The sequence below is a fragment of the Pleurodeles waltl genome, chromosome 4_2 (assembly GCF_031143425.1).
Source record: "Pleurodeles waltl isolate 20211129_DDA chromosome 4_2, aPleWal1.hap1.20221129, whole genome shotgun sequence".
Classification (NCBI taxonomy): Eukaryota; Metazoa; Chordata; class Amphibia; order Caudata; family Salamandridae; genus Pleurodeles; species Pleurodeles waltl.
Window position 1 is genome coordinate 69,290,110 of NC_090443.1, and position 22,010 is coordinate 69,312,119.

The window sequence follows — 22,010 nt, forward strand, 5'->3', positions numbered from 1 at the left end:
GCAAGGACCTGGCGACACAACCCTTGGAGGGGCGTCCGGGCTGACCCTAAGAAGACAGGAGAGCCAGCAGAAGCAGTTGAAGCCCCCACGAGCAACCCTCTGGCAGCAGGCACAGTAAGTCGCAGTGAGACCCAGGCTTGACACCTGAAGAGGAGTCCCATGTCGCTGGAGCAGCAGAGAGGAGACCTTACAGAGGTAGAGTTCTGGGGACCGGTCTACTTGGAGCCTGAAGATCCCTCAGAGCAGGATTCTACAAGCTTTGGTTGCTGCAACAGTCGCTGTGCACTGGGATTCTGCCCTGGAGGAAGAGGCAAGGGCTCACTGTCTTCCAAGTTGGACAGAATGCAGAGAGGATCCCTCAGAACCATAAGCTGTGTTAAAGAATCTTTGCAGATCCAGAGGACAGCAGATCCCAGCAGCCGGTTGTCATTGCCTTAGGTGCCTCCATCTTACTTCTTTGGTGTAGCTGAAGTCTTGCCGACCCTAGAGGATGCACAGCTATGAACATGTTGCAAGTTGCTGACAGGAGCTGCAGAAACAATGTTGCAAGAAGAGGTTGTCTCGATGTTGCAGCCTTGCTCGGATCCTGTGAAGTCCATCAGTGGTTCCTTTGGCCAGGCAAAAGAGGTCATTGCAGAGGATTCCTGGTGGAGTCTTGCACGCCGAATCTGGGGACCCACCCGCAAGGGAGTCCCTAAATAGCCTGAAAAAAAGGAGCTTGGTCCCTTTGCAAGGTGACCACCTATCAGAGGGGGTCACTGACGTCATCTGCCTAACCTGACCAGCCAGATGCTCCCAGGGTCCTCTGCCCATCTTGGTTTCAAGATGGCAGAATCAAGTGCCACCAGGAGGAGCTCTGGGCACCACCCTTGGGGTGGTGATGGACATAGGGAGTGGTCACTCCCCCTTTCCTTTGTGCAGTTTCACGCCAGAGGAGGGACTAGGGGGTCCCTGAACTGGTGCAAACCAGATTATGCAAGGAGGGCACCAAATGTGCCCTTTAATGCAAACCGGTGGCGTGAGGAGGCCAACCCTCTCCCAGCCTTGTAACACCTATTTCCAGGGGAGAGGAGGTTGTACCCCTCTCCCACAGGAAATCCTTTGATCTTCCTTCCCCTGCTTAGTTGGTCAGGTAGCAGGAGGGCAGAATGCTATCTGAGGGGCTGCAGCAGTGCAGGCTGCCCGCAGACCCTGAAAGCCTAGTTGGAGCAATATTGGGGAGGTCCTCTAAAGAGCCCCCAAAGTGCATGGAATCATGTCACCAGTACTGGGGTGTAATTCCAACATGTTTGATACAAAACATGCCTAGGTTTGGAGTAACCATTACGTAGCTGGACCATAGGTAGTGACCTGTGGCCAGTACATAGCTAAAATGGCTTCCCTGCACTTAAGAAGTCCAGGGAGTTGGAACTAGAGTTCGTAGGGGCACCTCTGCTCCTGCAGGGTTGGCCACACAGAGAGGGACCTGCACCCTGCGCTTAGGGCTGGAAGGGCCTACCATAGGGGTGACGTATAGGGGACCCCTGATGTACCAGTGCCCTGGGTACCTAGGTACCATATGCTAGGGAATTAAAGGGGTGGACACCAGTTTGCCAATTGTGGGGTATAAAAGGTACCAAGAAAAACACATTTAGAGGAGAGAGCACAATTACTGGGGTCCTGGTTAGCAGGATCCCAGTGAAAACAGCCTAAGCTCACAGACAACATGCAAAACGTGGGGGTAACCATGCCAAAAAGAGGTACTGTCCTATACTGGCTAACTGGGATATTACTAAAAAAATAATAGGAAGAGGCAGTGACTCGGATCTGGAGGAAGGTGAAGTTTTGACTGTCAAGAGTACTGAGGTAGGGCATAACTACTCAGAGGCACTGGTCAGGTGAACTGATTGATGTGTGATCGAGGGTGATTCACAGCTTGCCATCAATCCAGTGGAAGTATCCTTAAATTTGTTTGTCTAGTCTCTGTTCCAAGCCACCCAATGGGGTTGGAGGGTGGATAGTCAGGTGGAAAAGTGAGAAGATAAGGAAAATAGGCAAGAAAAAATATATGTTCCTAGGCGACTGTCCTAGGAGGTTCACTGGAATTATTCATCATTATGAGTAGGTTTCTGGAAGAATTCGAATAGGGTGGCTCAGGCTGCAGAAATTGACTGTTTGCGAAGATGTTGAACCTCTTCATATCACAGGGTCTCACCCTCAGCCCTTCCCCTATCTCTGCAACATTCCATGCCAAACAGCGATTGTCTTCTCAGCCCTCCACTGCAGAATTAGTTCTCTTGGCCAGCAGGAGGGCCAATCCAGCAAAGCGTGCCTGCACCTCATGTTGTTTTCTGCTCTTGAAGATGCAGAGGGCACAGGACTCCAATAATACGAGATTGGTGAGCTCACTGACCTCCGCCAGCACACCGTAAACTGAGCACTCATAGGAGGAAAGGAGGGGCAGGACCGCAACATGTGCTGTAGACCAGCTGACGCTGAGTGGCACCCTGAACAGCATATATGCGCAGTGGGAAAATAGCTATTGAGCTGCTCAGGTGTCAGATAGGCTTGTTGTAGGATGGAGAGCTGAATGTTTTTGAATCTGGCGTTTCTAAACTCACTTTGTGGAAATTTCAGTGCCTGTTGCTAATCTGAATGCAGTACCCAACCAAGATCTTCCTCCGCCCGCCCATGTCCTCTTTGCATGCCCATTCCACGCTCCCCTACGAAGGAAATGGCTCACCCCAACATGCAAATGGGTTGGGACCCGAGATCACGCTGCAGCCATGAGATTTTTAAAATCAGACTCATTGCCATGGCAGTTGCCAAATTTCTTGGAGGAATGTGGCGCATCAGAAGGAAATTGACTAAGACTGCCTAACCCTATGTCCCAACAGCCTTACATGTTCATTTCTGCACCATTACTGTATCCCGGAACTGTGTTTTGCCACACTCCTCTTTTATTGTACTGCATTTTGAGCATTATCATGTTGTATTTATTTTTAGCCAAGTTAAATTTGATGAATTTTATGTTATTATTTATTGTGGTGCGATGTGACTTTTATGGCACTGGATGCCGAAATAGTTTGATGACACTGTAATTGGTACAGTTTCCCCGGCACAGAGTGGCCCTTCTGGGTAGCCATCACTTTAGAAATTCATGAGAATAAGATAGAATAGGTTCCTCGTCATAGATGGACTAAAGGTTCTGGCAAGTGTGACACTGTTATTGGTAGGAGAGAAATTGACCTTGTGGAATGGCGTCCAAGAGAAGTTGGTCAAAGGCGAGAAAGTGGCCTGCAGCGAAGAAGTCACCGACTGTGGTCAGAGAGTGCTTTTGCCAGGTCCATAAGTCAGCGGCAGACTAGGTGCCAGGGAAGTGTGGGAGACACTGCAGGGGAAGTGCCAGTGTGTTCGGTGGTATGTGATCTGTAAGATGAGAGACTCTAGACAGGCACTTGTGACGATTGTGACCTGCAATTTGCATGTAGATTGGGTGTGGCTTTGGGAAGCAGGAAATTTCGGCTTGTGGACAGTCAAAGGGGGCTGGAGCAGTTGCATGTTTCCTCTAGGTGTGAAATTTCGGCTCGTGGACAGTCGAAGGGGGCTGAAGCATTTGCATGCTCCCCCCAGGTGTTGCCCAGCCAACCATGCATGAGATACAGCATGGGTCACTTCATCCAAGGAAATTCCCCATGATCCAATACTCGCCTCGTAAAATCGGAGAGCAAGGGGTTCCATCGCAATGACAGCAGGAGAGACAATTGGCAGCCCTGCCGAGTGCCCCTACCCACAGCAAAGGGTGGATTCTGGAGGTAGGGTTAGTGTATAATAGTTTGGTATACCCTAAGAGGCGCTCCCTCTCCCATCTCAGCCAGCGCCCGCAATAGATAGTCCCAGGTGAGCGTGTTGAAGGCCTTCTCTACATCTTCTTTTTGCATCTACGTCTAGTATCAGACATGCTTTGTGTGGATACCTCTGAAGGGGCCTTATTCATGACGTGAAAGAGATGGCAAATATTCTGGGATCCTGAGCCAAAGCCATTTTGGTCTGGGTGTATTACTTTAGATAATATTTGTGCATATCTATGTCCCAGTATCAACCCTAGGATATTTTAATAGGCGCAAAGGATGGCGATCGATTGATAAGAGGGGAAATGGATAGGATCTCTGTCTTTCTTCTGGAAAGACACCAGGAGTGACTCACAGAGGGACGGGGTGAGGGGTAGTTCATCAAGGTGTAGCGCTTTGTTATTCATCTCTTTCAGTTGGAGTGCTAGGCTTGTGGTTAAGGTGCTGTAGTATTCTATTGGAAACCATCCAGGCCAGGGGTTTTGTTTCTGGCCAGGTCACGGATGGTCTATTTGATTTCAGGGACTACGATATATGAATCTATGCTGGCTCTGGTGGCAGCTGGGATGTGAAGGAGAGTGAACCCGGCCAGAATAGTGCCAGTGGCATCCATGTCCGGAGGTGGGGACGTCTTGTATATGGAAGAATAGTAATCTTGAAATGCACTTAGCATATACCGCTGAGTATGCAGGCAAACCCCTATGGGAGAGACTGTTTCCAGGATCAGGCCTGAACAGGTGTCCTTCCGAGCCAACCATGCTAAGAGGTGGCCGAATTTTTCACCCTCTCAGTGCATCCACGCCACATAGGCATTTATATTGAAGCAGTGTAGCCGCTCCAGTAGGGTGGTGAGATGAATCCTGCCCTCGGTCAGCACTGGGACTTCGAAGGGGTCATGGGCCACAGCCCTCTCCAAAGTGAGAATGGGTTCTTCAGCCTCCTATATCGCTCCCTTCAGTACCCTGCGTATCCTCGCCACCTTTTGTAGACGGGCCCCTCTGGTGACCACCGTAAAAGGCATCCCATTCCTGTGCCCCAGTGGACACAGTGGCCTGGTTCTCCACAAAACACTGTCTGATATGTTCTTCCTGAGATTCGCAAAATGCTGCGTCCTCTAGGTGTTTCCTGAGGGAGATGCCACATGGGCTCCGGGGGACTGGAGCGTTCCACTCCGCATCGACAACATATGAGTCATGATCAGAAAATATTCACCCTAGGTATTCCATGTACCTGACTGTTTCTAGGATCGATATTGAACATAAAACAAAGTCGAGGCGATAATACAGGTCATGTACTGCAGACTTGAATGAGTAAATTCAGGACTGGGGGTGTTCGATTCTCCAGTGCCCATTGGTGAACACAGCTTGCAAAACAGAATGGGTGGGGGGAGGGAAGCCCTGAAGTTGGGGGTTGGAGCAGTCCATCCGCGTATCCAGTTGTAGTCCCCACCCAATACCCGTGGTATTTGGGTCTTAAACACCAGTGTCCCCTACCGTCCAGAACGCCCCTTGATTGATATTCTGGGCATAAATACTTCCTATGAGTATTCAGGAGCAGTCAAGGTGCTAGTCTACCAGCACATATCGACCTTCCTTATCTATGATTGTGTCTAGCACCTGAAAAAGGACGCCCAATTGAATCCGAATAAATGCTTCACGATTGTTTGCGGAGTATGTGGTAGCAAATATGGTCCCCTGTCACCACCTGTGCAAGCACTGTAGCTCTGTGGCCATGGTATAGGTTTCCTGAAGAAATAAGATTTGCGAGTTTTGCCTTTTAAGGTAGGAGTAGGTAGAATACCACTTCCTGGCCATGTGCATACGGTGCACATTCAGGGTAAGGAATCTTGTCCTAGTGGAGGGGGCTGTAGAAGGTGAGGTGTATTGTGAGCGATTGGTGCTGCAGAGATGCTCTTGTGTGTTCCCTCAAAGGTGAAAACATGGCTGCTTGCCCTTCATGAGTCGAATGCGGCGTGCCTACGTGGTCGAATTGCTGCAACATGAACAATGGAATTCGGTGGTTCGAAAAAAAAAAAAAAAATGCAAGTGGAGAGCCTGCCTCAGACAGCAGCACACCCAAACTGACTGGAGCGTCTAACCATTGGGAAAAGTGGGGGTAGTGGAGAAGCAGTAGAAGGATGTTTGGTAGCACGATGTAGCCCAGTGTTTTGCAGAGGGATGGCAGGATCTCTCTGACGCCACCCTTATGTGTCGTGGTGTATCATGGCTGCGTCCCTGGTGTGAGGGGCAGCTGCTATGGTGGTATTCAGAGGCCAGGTATGAGGGAGACTTTGCCTCTGGGGATATTACACGATGTTCCAGGTTATAGTAGACCGTCAGTTGTCGGTAGCGTCACCAGAGGTGGGGTCTGGGAGCCCCCCATGAGCCCTCTGTCATGGTGGAGTTGTACTTTGAGGAGAAGATATGAGTGCCTTTCTCCCCCTCCAAGGTACTGGCAGTTCCCCCAAGGACGCCGTCACCCTCATGCTCAGCGGCAGTCTTCAATGATCTGTTTTAAGGCCGGTGGCTGAGTCCCTGGGGGCCCAGGTCGGGATGCCTCCATGGGTCTTTTTCGCCTTGGATGCTGTTTCAGGGAGAGGCGAGGGGAACCCCTCTTAGTCGACTCGGGTGCCTGCCATGATATTCATCAGCCCAGTCTCAGGCAGCCTGTGGATCTTGAAAAAGAGGAATTTGCTGTCCACCAAGAGTTTGAGGCAGGCTGGAAATAGGAGTACTCGATGCCTAGTTGACGGAGTCACTTCTTTACCGCCACGAAGGAGGCACGATGACTATGTACCTCCTGGTTGTAGCCCAGGAACAATATTACATTGGCGTTCTCAAACTGCAGGGGCCTGGCTTGTCTCGTCGCCATCACAATGGCGTTGCGGTACTTGAAGTGGAGGAGTTTCGCCAGCATCTGGCGCAGCAGCGCTCCAGGACAGGCCTGCGTGCAGAGACCTTGTAGGCTCACTCCATCTAGAAGAATGGTGTCATGCTGATGGAGGGGACAAAAGATTTGAACCATATTTCTAAGAAGGCTGATGTGTTGTAGCCCTCTACTTCTCAGGCAATCCCAGGATCCGAATGTTGCTTCTGTGGGAGCGCCTTTCCGCATCCTCCTCTGTCCCCTCGAGTATCCTCACTCTGTTCAGGAGCTATCAAATGGCCATGTGGTTCACAATGGGTTGCAGTTGCAATTCGGCTAGCATCTTGTCTCCCTCCGCAACCCTGTCTGTGAGCTTACGATGATCATTGCAAAGGAATTCCTGTTCCGCAACCAAGGAGCAGATCTTGTCATCTTTGGAGTTCTGGGATTGTTAGGTACCACGCAGATCCTGTCCAGCTTGTCGTCTGTGGGAACTGAGGAGCTCTGTGTAGGTGAATCCACAGTGGCAGGCCCCTGAGAGGGCGCGGTCAACGTTAAGCGACTCATCTAAGGAAGTACAGCAACAGTAGCAAGGATCCAGGCCAGGCCTTGAAAAATCATAAAATTGTTACTAGACCTGCCGGTCGAGTAACTTGAATACGCTATCCGACCTAACTGTACTGTGCGTGACCTGTAAACAGGTCCCAAATTGTGTGATCCTAGGCAAATATTTTATTTTACAGAGTCTCTTTTTCCTTTATTCTCGCATTTCTGCTGTACAAAAAAATCACTAGTTTTATTAAATAGACTAAACGTTTGCTCCATGTGTAATAAGAATCTAGCCCACGTATAGGGTACACATGATCTATGACTTGTCTTAGTTTACCAATAACATTTCCATCAGGGCAGAAGTATTTCTCAGTCTATGTTTAAACACTCACTTTTAATAAATAAATTACTAAAGCATGATGTGTTAGCACTCATTTACAGACAGTAGATTTCCAAGAAATGTCCACATACCTTCCCACTAAATTGCAGTTTTACTGATTACGCTACATAGTTTTTTCATAATCTGTGAAAACTGGATTTCAGTAAACATATTTATCATTTGCACATCGCAGTAAAGTGTTCTTATTTCTTTCATCCTATTAAAACATTTTTTTTCATCACACCGAAGAACAAAAAATGGTCTTTCCCAGCTACTGACCTGTATTTTGAAATGTTTGTACGGTTGACTTACTTATTTAAATGTTGTGTGTCAGGAAAAACCCCCACAGCCTTTCATTTCACAGTAGTTTTTACAGCAAATCAGACAGGTCACCTTACAAAGTCTTGAAACACTGCATTCGGAATGAAAAAGACAAACTGACTTTTGACCTCTGTCTCTGAACACAGAGCAAATGTAAAAAGAGCAGAATTCAAAGGCGTCTTTTTCACTTTCTGATTGAACAGAACACCTGTTCTTTGTCCTAAAAATAACTCGACCTGATAAAATATGACTCGCCATACTGAGTAGATTTTTCGAGGCCTGCAGCCACTGCAAGAGGAGAGTGGAACTGTCAATGTCCAGCCCACCTAACAAGGCACGCAGACCCAATAGCTGGGTCAAGGGGCCATCCTGCAGCCACTGTGACCCTTTGCGGCAGGGCAGCATGGCAGAAAAGACTGGTTTCACTCCATGGTCCCGGGCCACAAAGATCAGGCTGCTGTATTATCGAGGATCGCCTTACCCTGCTGCTTAGTGAAGTTTCAGGAAGGCCACCAGATAGAGAACCCCTGATAGTCTGAGTGGATTGATGAGTGCCCAGCTCAGCACCCAACAGATGATCCGCTTCAGCCCCGACAAGCAGGCGTGCCCAGCGCAGCTCCCCAGAAGCACCAGAGATGGTTAAAAGCAGACACCTGCCCACATTCTACCCAGCCCCCAGGCTTCGCTTCTCCAGTGTACTGGTGGGCTGTGGGAGGTGTAGGGGGCTCTGGCCAGGGCCTCGGGTCTTACTGTGCTTCTGCATATGCGGCTTCCTGATTCCAAGGCCCAGGCCGTGATACAAGAGGCACCATGGATGCTCCCCCAATTGCAGGTCCTTTAACGCTGAGGGCCAGCTGTCATCAAGGAGCTGAGATCTGTGTGGCACTGTGCTGCCAGAAGCATTGCCTCTGTGGTACTGCCCTCTGTCTCCCCCACCTGGCATGTGTAGGTGGGCAGCAGGTCCGCAACTCCGGCTGTCTTTCGGGTTGCGGTGGCACCCTGCCACCGTGATCTGGGCCCCCGAAAGACATCATGTGGCAGGATGACAGCCCCCCTCCATCAAGGGCACAGCACCAGGGTACCTGCAGCCGTCATTGCCGGGCTCTCGCACCAAGTTAAGGTGGATGCTAGGGCCGAAAGCTCAGACCTCTAACTAAGAGTAACCGCCATGTTGGCTGTCTAAGCCATGCCCCCTTTTAATGACACTTGTTACAAAGAAATAGGAATAAAACAGTAGATATCTTTCATGATATGAAAAAGAATTTAAAAAAGACAAAAGGTTAAGTGCAATTAAAAAAAACAATATACAAAATGTGTTTGCTTATTTACACATTTCTTTCTATTGGTAAAGGCAGGTAGTTAGAAAACATAGAAAAACTTCTAAGTTTAAAAATGTCCTGTTTTTCTAAACATGTATATCCTTTTTAAACCCGCATGTTGAAATAATGAAACCGGCAGGAGGTATGACAGCCAGGAAATGCTGTTTACAAATAATGCACATTAAGAAAAAGTTATCATGCAAAATTAAATTTAGGAAATACAGTGATATCTCAATTTGAAATAATCGTAGATCCAACACTTTGTGACGTGATTAATTTACCTGCCGTTAGTGTGGGTGCAACTACAGAGCTTAATCCACAGATAGTGGAGTTTAAGTTACTTAAACTGACACACTGATTCACACGTTGTTTTAGTTAGATCCGATGATGTGTCTGGGCAAATTCTAAACAACATATGAAGATCAAGTACGATTGGAAAAATCCGATCAGTAGATATTGACTAATCATGAATACATGGAGGTTGTATAGGTGTTTGTAGAGACAGCTCTATGTCTGTTTTTTTTCATTGGGGAATGAATTTCTCTGAAATACTGTCCGTTACTGCTCGTACTGAATAGCAGTACACGATGAACAATTAATGGCAGCTTCATACGTTTTAAACACTTATAGGTAAAAGACAATTTTCTCATCTATGGAATATTGATCTATTTAACATTTCTATTTCTCAATCTTACTGTTTGCTGCCTGTTGTGTATCTGCCTGCTCTAAGCTGTACTTTCTTGACAAAGTATAATTCAAGGTTCTGAGAACTTTGTCGTCTGTAAAAATATTTCCTGTGCAGGCAAAAGATCACTGGGTCTGTTGGCTTATTACATCTTGGACTCGGACTTTATGATTTGCTTATGGCAGTATTTTTTTTAACGATTACGGTGAGATGTATACATTCATAAAAAGCTTTAATTTTGCATTACCACCCATTTGATTGTATTATTCAACGACAGTATCACGGGGCAACAATCTCTGAAATTATATTTGAAATAAAAAAGCAGTGTGTTGCAGTAGCTTTGAGTGTTGTGTAAAATAATCTTTATTTTGAATAATTGAGGGCTCCTGAATACTAAAGTCTGCATAGCTCTTATACCTGGCCAACAGGTTATACAACATTTACAATTGTATTACCAATGCAAATATACATGTATTTTTTAAAGTGTTCTGCCCCATTTGTTGGTATTGCACACACATTAATTGAGCGTGCTTTTTTGTTTGAGAGGCGGCAGTTTGCCATTGAGTTGTGAAATAACATGAAATGGACTTTGAATGGATCAGTGTATTTGACCACTTTGCATCTTGGAAGTGCAGAATTTAAATTGTGCGCTCTTTGTGTATCCCTTTTCAACAGATAATGCATTCAATATGTAAAGACACAACCGGGACGAATGCCTTGTTATATTTTTTAAAAACATTTTTGGGAAAAAAAGTTTTATATACATTTCTTAATTGAAATGTGGAATTTGTGCATCTTTATTGCGATTTTTAACAAAAAATGAACTCAAACCAGAAACCGTAGATCCTTTTTCTCAGCAGCATCTTGCTCCTGCGTGTTCTCTAATAGACATTTCAGAGGGAATGAGCTACAAATCTCCTATTTGATCTTCGTTCCTTATCCTGTATTTACTGGAAGCCAGCCACACCCCATTCCGCCTCGTAGTTGTTAGTCTTTTGGATGGTGTCATTTTACTACTAGGACTTGTGATGTATTGACTAGATTGTTTTGCTGTAAAAACTGAGAGGAGAGCACCGGATAGCAGAGACAGTAGACTTAAAAATGGCAACATTTATCGTTGGGGTTATTTGCACTGTCCAACAACTTGGAAACTTAATTAAGCATCGGACAGAATCTCTGCCTCTGTATGAAAAGGTGGATGCTTTTTTTCTTAAATTCTATGTGAAATGAAGTGTTAACTGGGCTTTTTACCCACTCTGACTTGAGAAATATTATTGATACTAACCCAACTATGACCTAGTTCAACCTATGGATGTCTGAAGATGCAGACTCAGAAGTTCCTTAATAACTGCTGAAAAGAGAGAAGCATTTGCATATGACATTGTCCTCATTGTGCTTCTTTGAAAAACAAATGTGCATATAAGTTAGTGATAGTGTCATACTTTATATATATATATATATTTATATATATATATATATATAATTATCATTGGTCTAAAGAAAATCTTATGTAGCATCTAAGGTTCCTGAAACTCCAAAGCCACAAAAGAGGTCTGCAGAATACTGTGGTTTGCAACCTGTGGTCTGGGGACCTGGGTGGGGGTCCACAAAGCCTACTCAGGCGGTCTGCGACTGCTTAGAAAACTAAATGCTATGAACAGATTAATAAAGTGTATATAAATATAGTGGCTAAATGTACAAATGAAAATTTTAAAACATACTAGAACTGTCAAGGAATTTGAAATTGGAGGATAAAAAGTAAATGAGTATCCTCAGATTGATTTGTGGAAGCAGTGCAGGTGCATCTAACATAGTATAGTTTGGGCGATGTGTGGCTTCAGTTGAATTTAAAAAAGCTCCAACCTTCCTATTAAAAGCTTTTTTCTTTTTTTTAATTTATATTTGTTTAGTGTTTAGGCTGGGGTCCCCAGCTTCGAGTAGTGATTCATTGGGGGAGGGGGGGGGGGCAGGATTCCAATAATGATTCAGTGGGGGTCACTGGGTTTCAGTAATAATAAAGTGGCGGTCAACAGAAGTCTAAAGGTTGAAACCATTGGTTGCCTAACCTGTGGCTCAAGCTGTCATCACATACGAGGAAAGGAATAGAAACCTGAGAGCTTCCCACCTCAGTTTTCTTCTGAGATTAGTCAGTATTGATATTTTGTTCCTGGAGAAATCACATGGAACAGAATCCGTGCTATAGGCTCTTCTTTCCTCATTGGACTCTTACAGAAGAGTATATCCAGTCTTTGCCTGGGCTTAGCTACAAGATAGTCTGCGTGTGACCCCTTCTTTACGAAGAATCTGCACTGGAGCGCATGCGTGCCATGTAAAGTTAACACTCTTAATTGTTCCAATAACTGTGAAAGCCTAGCTAGCCACCTGTTAAATCAGTGTGTGATTGTCTCCTGTCTATCACTTCCTTGAAGAGTGTCAGTTGAAGAATGCATAAAATGTCTCTCCTTAGCACTTCTGTTGTGGACCGTTACAATATTCCTTTAATTTATCACCACATAGCAAACGGAGATGTTGATTTACTAAAGATTTGGTGAGATGTCAAAGTATTTTTCTTGGCTCAGCCTCAAATATTTTGTAGGTTTGGCGAATGCAGAATGATTCTGCACGATGCATTTGCAGTTCTCTGGAGCCCAACGTGTTATGCTTGTTTCATGGGGAGCAAGTGATTAACTGATAGCTCTGGACTAGGCTGTGGTGGTAACATATTTTCTTTTTTCTTAGGTTTGAATGGCGACATGAATGTAAACGGTTTAGCTGCTGTATCACCCACAACTACTGCAGGGACGGAATCTAGCAGGGTGCATGTGCAGCACCCTAACCTAGCGTACGACTATCTCTGGAACAGCACTCAGTACCCTTATGTGAATTCTGCAAATCCTAAAGACAATCAGCTGGTTCCTCAGCTCCATTCCATTGGTCCTTACCAGCTGAACGGTCTTGCTGACTCCCTCAGGCCTGCCAGTCCTCGAAGTGGTACCGTCCGGGATCCTGAAGCCTGGGAAAAAGGTGCGCACAGCTCCATGGAGCTGGGATTCCCTTCGCCAGAGCTATACGACTCTTTTCATGATGAAAGCTTTGGGTCCATGCAAAATGGCCCCACTGATTTCTACACCACTCATCGGCCAGCGGTGACATCCAGTGTCAAGGCTTTTGGACAATCTCCGTGTCGAAAGCAAGAGAACAACCAGCTTGATGATGAGTGTGTAAAGGACATTCTACCCATTGCTGTTGGGGAGACTGTTGAGTTGGAGTCGCTGGAGCCTTCAGATGTGCAGACAGGTATGGTGTTCTGTTGACAGTGGTGTTTGACTACTCTTCATTGTGGGATCTTCATTGAGAGGCATACACATTAGAATAGTCCTACCCATGAGTTGGAATTGCAGAACACTTTAGCAGCATAAATGCAATTATTAAATATCTGTAGAAATGTAGAAAATGTAAGTTAAGTTAATTATTGCAATCTTTTAAAGGCTACGTGTTCTGAGCGTCATCAGTTTTACTTTTGAAATACAGACAAGCAGACCCATGAACCCACTTAAAAGTAACACTACGGCATTTCTAACTTTGCTGCTCTTAACAAAAGGAAAATATAAAGCAACTGAGGGGAGCAGAAATATAAAAATTACACTGCTCATATAAGGGGCAAGCAGCTTCTGGATGCTGGCATGCCTTCACTTGCAGTCACCTTTAGCTTTAGTCCTCTTTGACAGTAAGCTATGGATCCCTGTTAATATCTCTTTTAGTATTTTACCTCTGTTGCTGCTGAGAAGGGTCCTTGTTTATGATAAAGTTCTCTGTGATGCAGAGCTAGTATTTCAAAAGCTTTCCTGTCTCCATTTTAGGATCTTCATTTATAGTCCTAAACCTAAAAACAGAATAACAAGCTTCTCCTTTCTAATAAGCTGGAAGATGGCAATACTTTACTTCCCAGCCAAATGTTTTTCTTAACACAGCTTTCTATGCTTGGATTTTTAGTTTAGTTTATATGCATAGTCCTGGCAGTAGTGCCTAGTAAAACTGCACGTAATCTTAATTGTACACACCTTGCTTTTAATGCAAGTAACTGGAGAAAACGAAGCTTTCTGGCTTACAGAAAGCATTTTGGATTAATTTTAGATCGGAAAACTGAGTCTTGTTTGGTTTGGTTTGATTTTATCTCATTGCATTCTACCCGTTGTGTCCTCATTCTGATTAACACCTTTGTTTATTACTACACCATGTGACAAAACAGCATGGAATGAACCATATGTCTGGATTGAAACTGATTAGTATGCTGTTTATTACCAATGTTGATTGAGTGTAGGGTTGTTATGACCCACTCAAGATGTGTTCTCTTTGAAGTTCGGACCCTTACCAGAAACTTAGTAATGTAAATAATAGTAAATTGCATTCATCACATCTGCATATATACGTTATACAAGATCACTAGGTTAGCACTACAACTTGAATTTGAATAACCATGCCAGAGAACGCGTTTTAATTACTATTGTCAGACTACAAATCCCAATAGTATAAAAAGGAAACAAATACTAGGCTTTCTTAAAATACCATCTAATGGAAAGAGAACCAAATTTTACCTTGACCAATACTGTGACTGGCCAAAACATGTCAGGAGAAGTAATGAGCAATTGCATTACTTTTTTATGAAGACTAACTCAATAATTTCAATGTCTTCTTGAGTGCTGCCTTTCGACCTGTATTAGATGTTTGTTATTGATTGAAGGATGATGCTCACCCTAGAATGCATCAGCAGTGAAGCTGTTTCCCCTAAGCAACATAAGAAACCTGCATTAGGTCCACATGCTTTATGCTGTGGGGTGTGTGCCTATTTACACAATGCTTTTGAAAGTAATTGTGCCACAATAAAGCATGTTATTTGGAGCATGTGTCATAATGAATGCAGATTTAAAAATGTATTGCTGCAGTTCAGAGCTCAAATCCCATGTTTTGCATAGTTGAGCTGTATCTTCTGGTGATAGATCAGACCCTCAATCATTGCTGCTTTACTCTATAGGCCTATGCAATAAAATTGTACACTGATCCTTGTTAAATATTTTTTTAACTAATTTACATTAAAGAACCTATATGATAGGGACGTGTGGCTTCAGATTCCTTACCTTTGAATTTCCCAGGTGTCCGACTGGATCCTGAAGACTTTTGTGTGAACAGTTCCCTTATGTGCCATCGGGTTGCTTTGTTCGGCTCTGCACACTGCTGTTGATGCTGGAAGTGACGCTCCAGTCACCTATGTAGTCACCACCCAGACGCACTGACATCAGTTCTTTTTTTTCCATGGCAGTTAGCGCTGATCCGGTGAAGAAGCTACCCACCTGTCACCGCACCATGTCGGTTACGGACCTGCACCTCATTTGTTCATAGTGTTTTGAGCACGACCATGACTCAAAGTGGTGCTTGCACTGCTGGGCCATTGCACCGAAAGCTTTGCGGTAGCAGTTCCTAAAGCTGCTTTGCGGCCTGGCTGTCGACGCTGCATAGTGCAACTCTTAGGCGGTCTCGGTCTCGATCGAGAAGGTGGTTGTGAGACTGCACCAGGAGCCCCCAAGTCCTCGTCCTCTCACTCCAAGTACTCTGGACATTCGGGGAAGAAGCACAAAAAATGTAAGAAGTTGAAGTGGTCTTCGACTTCTCCTCGTCTGTTGGCTGACGCAATGAGTTTGGATCATTGGCGTTCCGTGCACGGTTCTATGGAGCTGTTACCAGATCCGCCTCCGTGCGTCACCCCGCTCAGTTAAAGGAGTTTAACGAGACCAGGCGCCTGATGTTTGAGCAGGCTGACCCATCCGAAGCACCTCTGGGTCACGCAGAGTCTGAGGAGGCCGCATCGGGTTCTGCGGTCACTGGACCTTTTGAAATACCAGTTGGACACTCCTACTAACTTGGACTGATATGAGGAACTCTGAGATGCCTATGGACTGGACACATCTCCAGATACTGTTTTGCTTTCTTCTCTTATCCTGACTACTGAGGAGATAGCATCATATGCAGTGGTGGTGAAGAGGGCAGCGGAGGTCCTTGACCTTGAACTCCCCTCTGTGGTGTCTAGACTAACCTCTTAACAGAAGAGTTTCAGCCTGGGGCTATCTCCTCAGAACACCGGCTCCCCTTCAATGAAACACTTACCGATGTCCTGCTGGGAACCTTGTCCAAGCCTGGCACAGGGGCTCCTGTGAACAGGACAATTGCCCGCTGCCCTCACCCTGCCCAAGGTGACCATAGTTTCCTCACCCAACACCCCACCCATGAGAGCTTGGTAGTCCAAGCTTCAACATCCCTAGGTGCATTCCTTGCCACTCACCTGGACAGGTAATCAAAAAGGCTGATCAGTTTAGGAAAGAAAATGTTTTCTTCCATCAGCCTAGCATTGTGGTTGGTGAACACTGCATGCCTTTTGGGCTGCTACTTCCACATGTTGTTGGACACGGTTGCGCAAATGAAGCCACAGGTCCCAGAGGAGGCCTGAGCCACCCTCTTCCCAAGCAGTAAAATACGGGAGAGATTCCGCAAAGTTCAGCATCAGGTGTGGATTGATATGACTGATTCATTGGACAGAGCGGTTTCATCAACAGGTGCTTTAGACGCCATGCCTAGTTGAGAACATTTGGCTTTTTCGGGGGAAGTCCAGGCCAACCTCATGGACATGCCCTTCGATGGGACTCGTCTCTTCTTAGAGCAGGCAGACTTGGCGCTGAAGCGCTCTAAGGACTTGCGGGCAAGTCCTTGGGCCTCTCACTGACCCTCGTCCCCAGCCTGCCTTTCTCCCCTTTCGTGGCTACGGAAGGGGCCTGTCCATGTGCCAGCCATATTCTAGCCACCGTTCAGCACAGACTCCAGAAGCTTTGCGTGGACTAGGGTGCTGGGCATGTTGACCCTATGGGTCAGGAAGCCAGAAGTCGTCCACTGCCAACCCACCAGCAACTGCATCCCTTAAGCCCTCCTTCTTATAAAGGATCATGTCTGTCCAGTTGGTGGGAGAAGCCATCATCATCTTCCCCATTGGCAGCCCATAACATCAGACAGGTGGGTCCTGCAGATCATTCAGAGAGGCTACTCCCTCCCCTACGAATCTTTCCTTCCCCCAGTGCCTCCAGCTCAAGAGTAGCTACAGAGGATCATCTAAATTTGGTCCCAAGGAGGTCACAACTCTTTTGCCCAAAGGAGCCATAGAGATGGTTCTGATATCAGCAGTAGGCAATGGTTGTTATTCCCTCTACTTTCTGATACCTAAAAAGAACAAGGGCCTTTGGCCTTTTCTAGTCCAACGAACCGCCAATCTCTTCCTCCAAAAGGAGAAAATCGAGTCTCCCACCTCCAGACTATGGTGGACCTCCTACGTTTGCTGGGGTTCACTATAAAAATGCCAAAGTCACACCGACTCCTTCTCCGATGCTCCCTTTCAGAGTGCAGTTTCAGGCTTATCCTTCCGAGCAGCGAATCCAGGATAGTCAGGCTATCAGACCGATGTTGCAGCCTTTGTCCTTAATTTCGGTGAGAATGACGAGAGGCTGCTGGGCTTTATGGCCTTCTGAATCCTGCTGGTGAATCTTGCCAGATTGCATATGTAGGCTCTGCAGTGGGTCCTTAAGTTCCAATGTGCCCATCATCGGGGGAATCACTCTGCCATGGTCCAGATCTCGGAGGGAACTGCAAAAGATCTGCAGTGGTGGCTAACAAACCGTGATAGGGTCAAAGGCAGTCTCTGCTTCCTTCCCCAACCAGAGTTCACAGTGGTGACAGATGCGTCACTCCTGGGATGGGGCGGCCATCTGGAAGAGGTGGAGATCAGAGAACTATGGTCTCTGGCGTAACCCGGACTTGCTGGTGCTCCGGGTGATCGGGCTGGCATTGTAAGCATTTCTTCCCTCTGTCAAGGGGAATATAAAGCAGGTGTTCGTGAACAACACCACTGCCATATGGTAGTCCAACAAACAGGGCGGGGTAGGGTCGTGGACCCTTTTTCAAGAGGCCCTGCGTCTCTGGACATGGCTGAAACAGCATGGTTGTTCAACACATGGCAGGTTCTCTGAACTCCAGGGCAGACTAACTCAGCCGTCCATGCCTAGTGGATTATGAGTGGTGTCTCCATTCATGGGTGGCACAAGGACTCTTTCAACAGTGTGGAGAGCCTTGGTTAGATCTGTTTGCCTCCAAAGAGAACGCACAGTGTCAGCAGTTTTGTGCGTTGGAGTTTCCAACTGGAGTGCGAGTTAAAGTTACCTTAGGGCACAAGTTATAGTTACTTGAGGTAACTCTATAACTGCTGAATATCTATGGTTTTGTATGCTTGAAATGTGAGCTTAACTATAATGTCCCTCTAACCTCCTGTTTTTTTGTTTTTTTTTTCCACTGAATTTCTATGTTTAGAAAAAAAATAATCTATTTCCTACTATAATGTTCTTGTAACCTTTTGTTTCTTTTCAGTGAATTTGAATGTTTTTTAATGTATTGTAATTTTCATTACTATACGTTAATCCAACCACCACCGGCGGTGGTTGGCCTCAAGGCCTGGAGGCCAGGCCCTGAGGCCAAGCCCCTATAAGCACCTATACTTGCACGGCCTTCATCTGTGCACAGGGGAGGTTGTCCGCAAGACCTGGCTTGCAGCCAACTCCCCATAACCACTCTACCCCGTGCTATACACAGGCTTTTGGCTGTGCGCAGTGTGAGTTGACCGTGGCCTCTCTTGGTGTGAGAATAGATGTCTGAGGGTGTGTCTAGGGTGAGAATGGCTGTCAGATCGTATGTCTGGGTGTGAGAGTGCGTACATCAGGAGTGCGTACATCCGTGTTTTAGTGGGTGCATCAGTGTGTGCGCAAGTCTGTGAGTGGGTGCATGAGGGTGTGAGTGGGTGGCTGAGTGTCTGATTGGGAGAAATTGATTGAAGAAGAGAAAGAATGTGAGAGGGAAAGAGTTTTTTAGGCTTTAATATCTGATATAGTTAGAATGAGATAGTTGTGTTCAATTTTAAAATAAACATTTTTATTGTTGTAAATAAAATATATTTTTTATTTAAAGAAAATAAATGGTAATGAGTCCAGCTGGAGTTGAACACTCAAAGCTCAGTGTGAAGGTCTAGCTACCTTCACACTGACCTACGGGATCTTCTTTTGTTTTTTTTTTCATTTTTTTTTTTTAGCCCTTTATGGGGCTTCTGGGACCACAAGGGAGCCCTCAGTATTTTTTTATTTGTACATTTTTTTTTTTTTAAACATTTTTAATAAAATGCCCTGTTTGGGCTACCTGACACTGCAGGGGAAGCCCTAAGACGGGGGTGCCAACACTTCTGTTGTTGAAGTGTTATCAGTCAATCAGATCTCTGCACCAGCTCCATGCTTGCTGAAGCATTTCATCTCTGTGCCGTGCACGTGTACAAAAAACGAGTTGTCCTCAGACGAAAGTGCACTCCCAACAGGTCATAACGGAATGGAACAAAGTCAGCAACTTACAAGGATGAAAAAAAATCATCTTACAAGGATGAATTCATTGTAAGTTGCTGACTTTGTTACATTCCGTTATGACCTGTTGGGAGTGCGCTTTCATCTGAGGACAACTCCTATTTTTGTTCAAATTTACCAGCCTGTTCAGCTGTGAAGGCAGCACCACTGGATGAAGGAGCAGGGCTGTGTGACTTTATGGATTGTGACTTTCAGAGCAGCAGGTTGGAACATTGGCAGCAAACTCGATTTTCTTACTTTGAATTTGCCCCCTGGGGTGATGAACTGTGTTTTATTACTTTTGTTTGGCTTCAGCAACGCACTTGGCATATAATTTAACATGTGCATGACTCTCTTTACCAGGATGCACCTTGCAGCTCACTTGAGTTCACTGTAAAATAACTGGTATTTAAGTGAATAATCAGGTGCCTGCAATTAAATCTGCTGAGCAGCCAGGCAGTTGGCCTTTAAAGAAGGAAGAAAATGTTTGAAATGTTTGTTCTCTGCTGATGAAGGGATGAACCCAGAAACACGTGTCCAGAGATGTTTGAAAATATAAGGCCAGAAATAATGAAAATACCAAAGAACTCCTTGTAAGTTGCTGACTTTTTTACATTCTGTTATGACCTTTTGGGAGTGCGCTTTCGTCTGAGGACAACTCTTTTTTTGTATATATACATATATATATATGTGTATATATGTGTGTGTTTAAAGCAATATTTCTATTAAAAAGGCATTTATTGATATTTGCCTATGTTTGACTCTATGAATGAATTTTGGAAACCTACTAATTCAATCAGCTATGTTTCACCATGGCAGGTTTTCTCAAGATCAGTCCACAGAAAAACAAACTAAAGGGTATTGTGAAAAGGTGTACCCATTTAGTTCACTTAGGAAAGTTTGATGAAAGGTTGAGTAAAAACTTCACAACAGTTGTATACTGCAGTTGGCATGATCAGACAACTTTACTCAGGAAGTGTGCTTCTTCTGATTTGGTGTAAATGCGTTCTGTAGTTTTTGAGATATAAGCATTTGAAAAAGGTATCATGTGGCCTTGTCATTTGAAAAAGTGTGTAATTATGGGACCATTTGACTAATATGGCTTAAATTTGGCAGACATGTAGGAAGTTAAAATTTCTACTGGCATTTTTGAATTTGTGCTTATTCATAAAGGGGAATGCAACTTAAATGGGGGGCAAAAAGTGTAATTTTCTTAATACGTTTTCTTTGTATAATGAATGAATAAGTACAAAATTTGGCAGAAGTTAGGCAGGGTTAGATTTCTATTTCTATTAATAAATTTGATTCACATGCACAGATGAGGGGCATAGTTAAAGGTACAGTCAATACAGTTTTCTTTGGCTTTTAACTTCAACATTGTTAAATCAATTTCTGGCAAGTAGTTCCAAGTGATACACGGCACACTTATATTAGTTTTTTTGAAGATCCAATTTGTAAGTGGGGGGCAAAGTTAAAGGAGGGCAAAAATATTTTTGATTTGCTATTAACTATGGAATCTTTTCATGGATCTGCTAGAAACTTAACAAGAAACTTTCACCTTTGTTAAGTATTTTTGTGTTTGTGCGGATTCAACAAGGGGAGAAGACACTTAAAGGAATGGAACAGAAAGTGTTTGCTAATAACTGGTGATGTCTACCCCTGATAAATTTGTACAAGATATGGCGGAAGCTTGAAAGATTTGTTTTTTGGTTAAAATGTCAAGTTTGGTGCCAATCCATTGAACGATGACTACGTTAAAGGGGGGGGTGGGTGAATTAGATTTCCAAATGCTCATGACATTGGCACTGTTTGATGAGCCAGCATCAGATGTGGAAGACAGTTAACATATTAAACCCAGTGCAGGTTTTTCAGAGTTTTTACAGATGCATTGGTGGGGAGGAAGAGTTAAAAGGTGAGGTCATAGCATTTTTAATGTATTAATACCTTAGACACCAGTTGATGAATCTGTATGAAATTTGTCTGAGACTTAGCAACTCTTGCTATTCTCAATTTAATGCAGTCTCATCAAACGTGTGGAGAAAATTCAAGAGTGGATTGAAATAAGGGTTCATCTTCTAATAAATGTGGCACTATTAGAATCTGCGAAAGACTTGTCAGACGTTTAGCTTACTGTCAAGTTTTGAGCAGATCCGTGGAGGTGGGCAAACATAAATGGGAGGTATAGGAAAGTAGCACCTTTCTAAAATAGTTACCCCCACTTTTTGCCTGGTGTCAGTGAACTCTGGTTGGGGAAGCAATCAGAGACTGCTTTTGACCCTATTACAGTTTGTTAGCCACCACTGCAGATCTTTTGCAGTTCCCTCCGAGATCTGGACCATGGCAGAGTGATTCCCCCGATGATGGGCACATTGGAACTTCAGGACCCACTGCCAGGCCTACATATGCCATCTGGCAAGATTCACCAGCAGGATGCAGGAGGCCATAAAGCCCAGCTGCCTCTGAGTCATTCTCACTGAAATTAAGGACAGGGTCTGCAACATTGGTCTGATAGCCTGACTATCCTGGATTCGCTGCTCGGAAGGATGTTTAGACTGTAGTACACTGGGATCCTGCTAACCTCGACCCCAGTGC

The 22,010-nt window shown here is 45.1% G+C and overlaps 1 protein-coding gene across 5 annotated transcripts in view; it reads left to right on the top strand.

Moving 5' to 3' along the window:
• BAZ2A (bromodomain adjacent to zinc finger domain 2A) overlaps positions 1 to 22,010 on the top strand; it is an 867,588-nt gene that overhangs the window by 109,831 nt on the left and 735,747 nt on the right. For all 5 annotated transcript variants that reach the window (XM_069230685.1, XM_069230689.1, XM_069230688.1 and 2 more), the window contains one exon: positions 12,688 to 13,245. In XM_069230685.1, coding sequence (XP_069086786.1) covers positions 12,688 to 13,245 — 558 coding nt within the window. The remainder of the gene's footprint in view (positions 1 to 12,687; positions 13,246 to 22,010) is intronic.